Here is a 12099-nt window from a genome sequence, read left to right on the forward strand (position 1 = left end):
AGGCCAAAAACCTCTGGATACTCCTTCAAGATTGTTGGAAAACCATTTCAGGTGACAACCTGTTGAAGCTCATCAAGGGAAGGCCAGGAGTGTAAGCAGAAATCAGAGCAAAGGGTGGCTATTTTGAAAAGACTAGAACGGGGTCGGGTAAAGTAAAGTAGGCATTTGGGCTCGTTTTCTACTCATCAAAACCTAGAAGGAGGTGTTTAGTCTCACTTTAGCCTTTAAGAAATTTGTATTTGTATTCAAAACCTTATTTTCTTAATAATACATATCAATTTTGTCTATTTTTTAGCACAAACAAAAGCAAAAATATAAAAAGAACCTAACATCTCTCAAAATGGGATTTTGATTTATTTTTTTACACTATAATATCAAACACGTTTTCAGTTATTTAACTTTTTTCAGTTAGGAACATAACACTACATGTGTTCATTCATAGTTTTGATGCTTCAGTGAGAATCTGCAATGTAAGTAATCAAGAATATATATGTAAAAAAAAAAAACGCTGAATGAGAGGGTGTGTCCAAACCTTAGGCCGGTACTGTATGCACTAAAATCGTCCTCATTGTATCTAGTCACTTCTGACTAGAAGCTTTTATATACTTCTCAGGTCTTTTTCATGAGTTTTCTATATGGACACGTCATAATTTTTGCATGTGGAATTGAAATAAAAAAACTGAAAAGTATATAAGTCAAACTTGATGCCTATTGATCCAAATATGCATCAAATCACTTTTGCTCAAAACTTATTTTAATTTAGCATCTACATGGAAGCAAAAACACAAGTAAACTTTTTTTTCACAGCTGGATATAAATGCAGACATTGAGGTATTTACTAAATCTAACTTATCTTCTCTTATTTATTATATATAAAAAACAAAATGTAGTTAGAGGCAGGATGCTTGGCATGTCTTTGGAGTGTATAAATTCTACTTCAAACTACATTTTAGGAGCGAGCTGCCCAACACTTTCTTTGATTTCCACTTGAGTACTCCACAACATTGGGAAACTCCAACAGTGATGAATGTGACAGGATATGACAGGGAGTTGTCAAAAAAATGTTGCATTTGTACAGATGTGCTGCAACAACTTGTGCGTATGTGATCTTGATCGTGAGAATGTCTTGTGCTTCATTGTGAAATTTAGAGCTTGGAGGATCAACCATATAATTTGGACTGCATACGCAGGTTACTGGTGTGACACAGCTTTGCTGAGAAACTTTAAGGAAGATGAGTATGTGTTTAAAATATTGTAAGAAAATGTGGGAATCTCAGTTTGGAGGAAAACGGGAGTTTATCGTCAACGCCTTTACTTAAAGCCACCAGACTCCCCGAGGGAAACTGTCTCATTTTGATGGTGATTTGTCTGAGCTCATGTAATTATATAATGTCACTGGCAGCATGCAGGTTTGGATGAGTGCCATGCAGGGGGGGGGGACTAAAATCTGCACATGGCAAGTTGAGGCAAGCAGATTTGTGTTGACTTTATGGACACATTTTTTTCCCCACCGCTGTTGAAAGTAAACGACTGCCAGTTACAAGCTGTGGCTTTCATGGGTGGGTTCCAGCCACAAAAAGGGGGGGCAGCGTTGGCTTTTACCCCAAATGCTATTACTGCTTGTTTAACTAGGTATAAAGCAACGCCTTCACAACACTTTTTAAGAGTTAAAAAAAACAGCCACAGAAATATATAAAACAAGGGTGTGTAAACACCCCCCTCCATCTAAAAGTAAAAAAAAAGGATTTAGTAAGAATAACAATGCAATTCTTATGCAATGTGTGCTTATTCAACAGGTTTTTCAAACCAAAGCCGCAGAAAATGGGAAAACGAATGGGAATTTCCCTCCTTGATAAAGAGCAAACAGCTGATAACAGGATGTATGTGAGTCAGGCTCAGCACTTCAGCTGCCTCTGCACACTTTGCTGCAGATACATGCAACTTTTTCCCCTCGGGACAAAGACCTGTTTGGTTGTGCCAGCGCTATGTCATTTTCCCGTAACAGAAGAAAACAACTTGAACTCTGACTTTGCCGTTTCCGGTTACACATCTGGTGATGACTCCGACCGAGTCGCTTGTGTACACAGAAATGCATCCAGTCAAACATATTATTAAAAATGTCAGCAGCATCATAACATGCCAGAAGAGTGAAGGGCTGAAAACCCCAATCTGGTAAGTCTTTTGCTACAGAAGAGGAAGAATCTTGACTTTACCAGGGAGTTCTTTTATTGAGTGCTCTACATCTGATCTGCAGATCTCGATTAGATCAGGAATGCTTGTTAAAAGCTGCTTCAAATCTAAATATTTCTGCCCATAAGGTATAGCACTGTCAACACTACAAAAACTGAACCTTAAAAAACAAGTAAAAAGCCCTTTGTTTCACAAAAATGTTTCTGTTTTGCAAGAAAAATAATCTTATCAATAAAGTTATTTAATAATAAAACGTTGAGAGAAAGTGTTTAGGTGACTAGAATTTTTTTCTAGATTCTTGGTGAGACAATTTTTCTCATTCCTAATTCCAGATTCTTTTTTTTGGCTTATTTAAAGAAACTCTTCCAATACTGTTCTTAAAAGTTGAGGAAGTTTTTAAAAAAGCGGTTTTGAAAAAGTACTAATTCTGAATCAGCAGTGAGTAAGACAGCTTGCACCATCCTGCTGTTCTCAAAGGGAGAAATAGTTTCTCATTATCAAAAAGTGTTTAAAGTTCCTCTCCAATCATCTTATTTGTAAAACTGTTCCCAGTGGTCTTTAGTTGTGGTTATGCAGTTATTTTTTAGTCATTTTTTTTAAGTGCAGTTTTCTAAGACATAGTTTCTGCAGAGTGGCAGGAGTTCATCAGAAATGTATCTCTGAGTTATTAGTGGGACTGTTGAAAAAAGCATCTGCTTATTTCCCATCATCCCTTTGTTTACACTCTCTTGCTTACAGCTCCTCACAACCCCAGCTAACTGTACCTGTGCAACAAAAATGGCGAGCGACATTAGAACTGAACAGTTTAGAGTAAAATGGCAGTTCAGACGAGGAAAATAAAGACGTACATGGATGTATTTGTCTACAAGTGGATGTATGGGAATGGAGCAGAGTAGTGAGACTTTACCTCGCCCATCGGAGTTTCTATCAATCAATCAATTTATTATTTGTATAGCACCTTTTAAAGCAGGAGCAACCAATGTGCTGAACATAAAATGAAATATAAATAAACAATAAAATACAAAAAAGCAATAAAATAATAAAAATAACAAGCTGGCCCTCTAGATCTGCTCACTGGATTTAAAAGCCAGAGTACAAAGACGAGTTTTTGAAAGTGACTTAAAATCAGTATAGAGCCTCGTTTCCACCAAACAGTCCATTAAACAGTTCCTACCTGTACCTCATGAGAATAGGGAATAAAGGAACTGGCAAAACTCACAGAAAAGGGAAGAACATTCCAGAGTTTGGGAGCTTTAGCTGAAAAGGCCACAAGCCGAGTCCTGGGAACCATTCAAAGTATTTGATCTTCAGATACTAGGACTCAATGCGGACGACAAAAATGTAAAAGTTCTGAAAGATACTGAGATGCCAGACCATTCAAACATTTAAAAACCAGATGTAAAATCTTAAAAGCAGTTCTAAAAGACAGCCATATATACAGTAGGAGTGATGTGCTCGCTCTGCTAATTTTGGACCAGCAGACGGCGGAGCAGAGACTGGTCTATACAACTCTACTAAGGGTTAGTTTCTTCATCACACCTATAAGCTGTTTTAAAAACATTGTTTTTTCTGCTCCAGATCCACCATGATAAATAAAGAACCATTCAAAAATTTAGTTTTAAGATCAAAATCTTTGATAAATGTCCATCTGTAGCTAAAATGTTACAAAAACATGAATAAAAACAAAAACACAAATTTCATTAGGTTTTTAAAAGGAAATTGTTTTAAGGATTTTTTTCTACTACTTCCGATTTATTTTGATCCTGTGAATCATATAGAATCTCAGAGGCTGCCTTTAATTAAAAAGCAGTAAACCAGAACAGAGTCATAAAAATAGAATAAAACTAAAATAGATTCAGCCTGGTAACTGAAACAAAAACATTGAGATTGAGTTGCCAGCAGGTGCCACTCTTTCACAGAGGACCGTAAATGAGGCCAGCAGAAAGTTAGAAGCTCTGTTTGAGGGAAATAATGTCAACACAGAAGAAAATGCGTCATTTTCAAGCTTGAGCAGCTTCATATCTCGCCTCTAGAAATGCTCTCAATCACCAAAATGCTGTGAATTATTCACCTATCAAATCACACATTATCAGTGAAGAATATCTCTTTCAGATTCATAAAAACTTCATCCTGTCAGGAATTTATTACACCTTTTCTTTGCTCTGCACTACCGCCGGAGCTCCAACGTAATTTACAACCAGGGTTCAAAAATAAATCCAGAGGATCTAATTTATAGTTAATTTTTTTTCAAAGAAGATAAAATATTGATGCTGGTCTAATTTTGCGTGTGGGAGTTTATTGAATAATTAATGCAAAGGCGATAGAATTTTTTGTTTGCAGCTATTTAATTTATGATTTTAGGAAATTCCTACTTTAGTTTAAGAAGAATAATCGAGATTACTGTGTATGATAATCTGCTCTTTAAGGTGTTACTAATATTTCCATGTCATTACCAGGAAATATGTGGCGTTCACCTATTTCCAAATGCACATTTCAATCTGATTTTTGGATGCAGTGTCTAATTAGGAGCAACGCTAACCTGGGTTTGATGTTTCCGCTCCACTTTTCCAAAGCACAGATGAGTCTGACACAGATGCTCCAGTAGTGGAGGGAAAAATTGGTGGCCTTGCTACCAACAATACGGCTGATCTTTGCTCTGTGAAGCCATACACACTAAACAGTGTCAACAATTACTTTCGTGTGATCACATCCTGTGCTTTCATGCATAACACCAGCGCAGCGTAAAGAGCTTTCTGTAATGCTCATCTTCCTCTCATGTTACAGCACTATTTATTACAGCTTTTCCCCACAACAGATGTCGCAATTGTAAAGAGGGATGAGAGGAGCGGTGTTGTCCGGTTGTGAAGCAGCACCGGAGGTGAATAACCACTTCAGATGCTTTCATAATCAGAGTCCAGGTAGGTCAAAAAAAAAAAAAAATCACTCTTTCATTTTTTATGAGAAAGGAAAACCTTTTAGAAGCGGACTCAAATATTCTGTCGTCCATTTTCCCTCTTTGCTGGAACCACGGGGAATCATTTGAGGATTGGAACACATTCCTTCTCCATGTGTGTGGCTATAATTGGCATGAAACATGAAACAAACCAGCGAGAGAAAATATTGATCCAAAAGTGAGTGTAACTCCTCAAAGGCCAAATTCAGAGGTGTGTCAGTCACTGCAAAACATTGTAGTTGTCAAGTTAATAAAACCGATATTGAAAATGTGGAGTCTTGCTAAATTAAAGATGCAGCAGAATGATAACATTATTGAATCCAGGCTCTCCATCACTTTTCACTCAGAGCCTGTGAGAGGTGACCTCTGCTGTCCAACTGGAAACACTTGACTCAGTTATTTCCCTCACTCTATTATTATTAGTTTTTTTGAAGCAATTTTCCCTGAAATCCAGCATGATAAGAACAGTACCTTTACCAAAATATTGGCTATGCTCCTGAGTGAAAAAATATTACTGGAGATTAATTCATAAAAGCTCCCATATCATCATCATCACATTACAGAGAGTGTAATCCTCTCCATGGTTCCAGGCGTGAGCTGCACGAGAAGAGCCAGTAGGGAATCTCTTGATAGTTTGAGAGAAGAAACAGCACAGTAGGTGTGAGATCTTTCTCTGGAACCTAATTCCAGCACCCCCACATGAAAGAAATACCTGTTCTGTGGAAAAGAACAGAGGTTTTCAGAGCTGTTACAACTCTCAGCTGCTATCCGACAGGCACATTAATACGATTTTTTTACAGTCCTGCCAAGCAGCTGCCTGGTTTCATTACAAATCGGTGTTAGAGTTGTTGACTGTCGAGGCGTAATTACAACCTGAGGAGCGTTGACTCATCCAGAGAAGTGAAAACGTAGATAGCAACTTTATTGTTATTTTTCCAGCCTATCTGCATAGAGATGGTGTTTGCTAAATGTGAAATGGACACTGTCAGTTTGATAAATTGCACATTGTGAAAATGGTTGACTCAGTGTGAATAAAAAGAAAAATCCAATTCAGTTTTTAGGATTCTTTCTACAATAATATCAGCTGATTAAAAAAAATCAAGAAACAACATGCTACAATCACCTATAAAAGATATTTTCATTTCTTTAACCCCAGCTGGAGTCTCTGCAGCTTCAAACCTACAGAAACAGATTTTGAGACTGCTAGGATGGAGGTGGGTAAAAGGTTTTTTCTTTTATCCTGCTCCATCGGGCCCACCCTCCTGCTTGTTTTCCCTGTTACCCTGCTTTAGCACACCTGATTTAGCTCCCCATCAAGCTCTGCAGAGGCCTGATAATGACAGTCATTAAAGTCAGGTATGTTTGAGCAGGGAAGCATAGGTGGGCTCAGGGGATCACAGGGCTGAGAGACACTGCTGGGGAAGGATAACCAGTCACCTAATCATTTGTTTAAGCCTCAACTCTAGCCTGTGTTTGCTTCAGGCTAATAAATCAACAAGACTGAAAAGAATATGATTAGAAATTTAGATTTTTTTTCTTTTTTAATAGTATTTTTTTCCTTTTTTTTGTAAGTAAAATAAAATTTTTTCTTGGAAACAAACAAGTTATTGTCTATTTTTAAGCAGGAAAAGCTTTACCATCTCAAAGCACAATAGTTGTAGTTGGCATGTAAAACGAAGACTTTGACACAGGCTGATAGTGGAGATTACATCCATACTCTTTAATAAATGCACTTTACTTGAGGCTTCATAAGAACTGTGCTTTTAGTTAAAGGCTGAAAGATGCGTTCTGTACAAAATCAATGTCACAGTATTTCATCCCAGCTCAAACGCCTCTGTTACACAAGCAGAGCTAAAAATGCTGAGTAGTGCTTCAGTCAGTGAGAGTTCATAGCATACAACATGATTGTGTATTGTCTCATTTAATTCACGTGTGCAGCATCAGTAATTAGTGGCTCTCCAAGTACATTATTTAGCATAATTCCTTCTTGAATTTAATGAATGAATGACCTTTCCATCTGCTGCTGATATTCAGTTTTAGCTTAAAAATGAAATAAAATAGCAGCTGGTTGATCTCAGAAGACCAGACATTAGAACAGAAACCATTAATGCAAATCCAAACCAAACAGATTTGTGTATTCTGGAATAAAAATTGCTTAAAAAAAAAGAGAAGCAGAATGACAAAATATGTAGCTTAGTTATTATTAATTGTAATTTTCTACTTTTTCCTTTAAAGTTGTATATTTCAACCATGCCTAGATACTGTAGATCCAAAGAAGTTGTTTGGCTAAAGTTATTTTTCTGTCTTAAGATTTAAATTTCTCGAATTTTCTCAGCTAAGACAGAAAATATCAAATTTTCAGGAGATTGTCACAAATTTCAGTGAAATCTTATAGTAAAAGGGATAAAACCAAAGATATTTACATTCCTTTACACCAGGGATGGGCAAACATTCTTACTCGTGGGCCACAAAGGGTTCTAAATTTTGACAGAAGGGCCGGACCAGGAGGAGATTTGTGGTGCGTTTTGGCGATTCACCTCATAAAAGAAAGAAATAACATAGTATCTGGTCATGGCAAAGCCAAGACATGCCTTAATCTTGATTGAAAGTTACTTTGAAACAGAACATTTTGGACTTTTTATTCAAAAATTGTAGTTTTTGTTCTAATTTTAGAGCCATTCTCACCAATGGGTTGATGTATTACAGTTTGGCGGCCAGATTAAATAATTTAATGCAGTTTACCCACCCCTGCTTTACACTTTGTTTCGATGAATAGCACTGAACATACTTTACCTATTCTTCTACAGACATATTATGCAAAACTTTGAGCTCGCAGGGTCGTAAATGCTCACAATCTTCAGGCTCCCCTCTGAGAAACAAGTTCAATCAATACTAATCAAAACTGTAAGGCTGCTTAAGCTAATATCTGCGGTGGTAAGGTTTTCCGATTGCTCCACACGAAGAGATGATTTTCCCCGCCACCAGCCGGCGTAGAGGCCAGATAAAAATGCTCTTTAAGTGCATCTTGTGTTTCTCCCTCATGAATAGTTGCTAGACCTTCCTGCTTGTCCTGCAGCTTGTAAAATGTTAAAACTCTCCCGTTGCCTCAGTCTGCTACTTCCTTATTCTTGTCCACCACCTCTGCAGTGCATTACTGTCTTTTTTTGTATCAGGGAAGTCCGCGGAGAGCTGTTGAGAGGTTACAAAACCTTTCCCCCAGCACTTACTGAGGTGCTGCTTTAAAGTTGTGCAATTAAGACCCTGAAGATAAGAGGAGCATCCGCAGCTGTGCTGCTAGTCTTAGTCACAACATTACATTCATTTTTTTCCATCATTGACAGGTCAAACATATACATAGTGGCATTAAGTACCCTGCTCTATTAGTTCTAAAAATGTTCAAGCGAGTTGTGGCATTTTATAATCGCATACTGAGCAACAACGATAACTTATATTGCACATTTTGTTATGTTTTTCATCATAAGAAAGCAGTGATTACAGTTTGTCACCATTAAACAAGAACTGTAAAAAGGACTTCCATTATTGCAAGTTTTTCCAGTTGCTGCTCTTCTTCTTATTTTTTGCCCTCTGACCAAACTTTGAATGAACATCCTGAGAATAAATGTGAGAATCTCCAAATGCTGCAGCTCTGCTGTAATGCATTCTATGCCCCTCATAAGAACTCATTCCAATGAAGAGGGCAACTGCTTCTGTAGCAATCGGCTCTATTTGTTTGCTTGAACATATTCTGCTCCGTCAGGTTGAATCTCAGTTGGTTTATTGAGGCGTTTCTGTCTTCTGATCCTCCTGTGACTGTGGTGAAAGTTCTTGCTGCTGTGCCAGATGACATTTAAGGTCCTCCATCTGAGACGTATCCACCGGCGTTATCTGGTGTGGAACCAGTATGGGCATTTCTTTCCTGTCGCTGGGCTGGAAGTCCAGGCCTGGAGTTTCCTTGCAGCACACGTATTGCTGCCAGATTTTCCGGAAGGCCGAGCGAAACCTCTTAATGCGGAAAGCGTAGACGATGGGGTTGACGGCAGAGTTTCCGTGTGTTAGCAGGATGGCGATATAGAGGAGGACTATGGGCTTCTGGCATTCGGGACAGAAGAGTGTGATGCAGTTGATGATGTGGAGAGGGAGCCAGCTGACGGCGAAGAGAAAAAGAACCAGAACCAGAGATTTGGCCAGATTGAGCTCTTTGTCATAATATCTGTTTGGCTCTGTGTGATTCGCGGTGATCTTCTTGTTGTTCAGCTGCTTGTGGATCATGTAGAAGATCTCTGCGTAAAGGGCCAGCATGAACAGCAGTGGCGGCAGCACCCAGCCGAAAAAATTAAAATACACCATGTAGTCCATGCTGATGACGTTCTCGAACTGGCAGGTGATAACGAGGTCCGAGCTGATGGAGCCATTCTGCTGGAGGCGCCTCAGGTTGTTCCAGCCTAACATGGGTGTGAGCCCCACGATGAAAGCCACCGTCCAGCATATCACCACCGCCAGGCCCGCTCGCCGCCGAGTCACCACTCGCCTGTACCTGCAGCAACAAACAAAACATGTTTTCGTCAAAGCACTCCCCGGGCATGGATTGTTGATTTCTTTTATCTCATGTTTATCTCGTGTCCTTAGGGTGATAGAAGCAAATGAATTAAAAGAACTGGTTTGAATCAGAATGCCTTGATCCTCCTTTAAGCAGCCTCTTTGAAGAGAGTCAACTATTCATTTTAAACAATGCTTCTTTTTCTTTAACCCTTTAACGCCAGAGCTTCTCTTCAATCATTTATACAATTAATTTACTTCCAGTGGATTCTGCAACGGAGAAAAGCAGGAAAGTGCTCACAGTGATTCCCTTGTGGACATTAAAGTCAACTGTGTGAACGGTGAAGGAATCGCAGTATGTCAAAGAGCGTGTTTTACCTAGGTGTCGCAGGCATTGATTGTATAATAGAACCGGACCCCTTGAGCTCCAAATCAGAAATACCTGCTAGCCCCAAGAAGTCAAAATTCCTTAGACTTCTATTACAAAACAGTTATTACTCAGTCATCATATTTGTCAAATAAAAAACACTGTTGGTCTGCTACCATTTTTATTAATGTTTTATTATTTATTTTAAACTTTTTTATAATATCATCACACATTTTGGTCGAAAAATACTCCTGTTTTTGGTAGAAAAAGACTAATATAACCGGCGACCCTAACGGATATGTTTTTGGGGGTTTTAAGCTTTGAACCTTAAACATCTTAGGTGTCTATCAAAACCCACAATGCTCGTTGACATACCGTAACTCCTTACACGATCAACGTGAATTAGCTGATCTGCAGAGAGCTTTTGCGTTGGTAAGCAATACTTTAAATTGGCTTTTTACCGAACACATTACTAATACAAAGTGTTATATTCTGGCGCAAAGCCACTTTTCTCTGAGACAAAATAAGCTGATTCATGTTTATCGCGTGAAGAGTTTAAGCTAACTGCGGTAAAACGTAAAGACAAATCTATAGCTAAAGCTCCAATATAAAGTCTCAAAAATTTCACAAATCTGAACACTTTTAAAATACTTTTAATAATAAAGTGTTGACCCTCTTTTGAAACATTTTAAGCTAATCCTGAATATTAAATCGTGTATTCACATTAAAAAGTTTTAATAAAAGTGGCTACAACTCTGAATGTTTGTGGAGTTTTTCTTTCTTTTCTTTTTTTTTTTTTCCCTTTCGTGAAGCAGGAGGAACATAAAAAAAAAAAAAACAAAATCAAATAGAGAATACAACACAGTCCTACAACTTCATGAGTTTCCACATCAGGGTAATGATTTTCAGCCGCCATCTTGCACACAGGATGTACTAAACACTTAAAAAGAAAAGTAGGTGAGACGCAGGCGTGTTACACAAAATTGTTTACATTTTATTTTCATAATGTCCCTTAATGTGTCCGTATGAGCGTCAAGGGAACTCCAAAGCACACCTGCACTCCCCTTAAGATACAGCCCCCTGTATATGACCTTCCATTAACCCCAAACTGTGCAGTTCCTGTATGGGTCAACCCCGTGCATGTTCATGTGACTAAAGCATAAAGCCTTAAGGGGTAACATAACATAGTCTGAGGCCTAAACACATTGCCAGCTTCTCCATTACAAGATGTTGTATACAGCTAGCTAGTCTTGGCTACATTTGGGTAGATATACACGTGACCACCTCTGCAGATGAGTGGAAGCGTGTCCGCCCATCCTGAGTCCAAATCCCCAGTTGGATGATACTACAGAAAAGCTTGATATTCAGCAATGAAGGTTGAACTGTGGGGGTTAAACCACAAAATGATGCAGCTGTGACCAAAGTTTACTGCTCCATAAGCGGAGGATCAAATGTAGAAAGGAGGTCTGTCACGGCTGATAAGACTTAAAATTCCACTGTTTCAGTCACCTTTGGGTCAGAGTCAACTCTTTGCAGAATAAAATGTAAAAAAGATCTAAAAAAAGTGCAGATAGCTGACAACCTCCATCTAACAAAATGAAGAAATAAGGAGAATGTAGGAGCAAAACATAAGATAAAAGGTGAGTCAAATCTTACCCTTGCTGTTGTGTGAGACCAAAAAGTGACCAGAAGAGTCAAAGTGAAAGCCTCGAGGCAGAGATGAAGCCAGTTATCTGATTTACCCCATGCTGAAAGGCACATGGAGCAGGGATTGCATTTCGTCTATTTCTATGGTTCTGTTGTTTTTGCAGAGAAAACACTTGCAGTGTGTCACCCAGCCCCTTTATGAGATCCAGTCTAAAGCCAAAGTGCATTCTCCAGTTTGGTCTGGTTGTAACAGGTGACCTGTGTTGGATTAGTATCGATTAAGGGCACACATGTTAAATTAGGTTTAGGTTCTACAACTGTGTGAAAGCAGAGCCCGTGACACAGATTCAGTGAGACTTCAACAACACCTGCGTGAAAGAAACTATGTTACACCAATCCAGCCTTA

At 38.6% G+C, this 12099-nt stretch overlaps 1 protein-coding gene across 1 annotated transcript in view; it reads right to left on the reverse strand.

The window, feature by feature from the left end:
• Nucleotides 1-6836: 6836 nt before the first annotated feature.
• adora1b (adenosine A1 receptor b) overlaps nt 6837-12099 on the reverse strand; it is an 8478-nt gene continuing 3215 nt past the window's right edge. The window contains exon 2 of the mRNA XM_024293342.1: nt 6837-9677. Coding sequence (XP_024149110.1) covers nt 8918-9677 — 760 coding nt within the window. The 3' untranslated portion in view covers nt 6837-8917. The remainder of the gene's footprint in view (nt 9678-12099) is intronic.

Source organism: Oryzias melastigma, linkage group LG7 (genome assembly GCF_002922805.2).
Source record: "Oryzias melastigma strain HK-1 linkage group LG7, ASM292280v2, whole genome shotgun sequence".
In the NCBI taxonomy this organism is placed as follows: domain Eukaryota; kingdom Metazoa; phylum Chordata; class Actinopteri; order Beloniformes; family Adrianichthyidae; genus Oryzias; species Oryzias melastigma.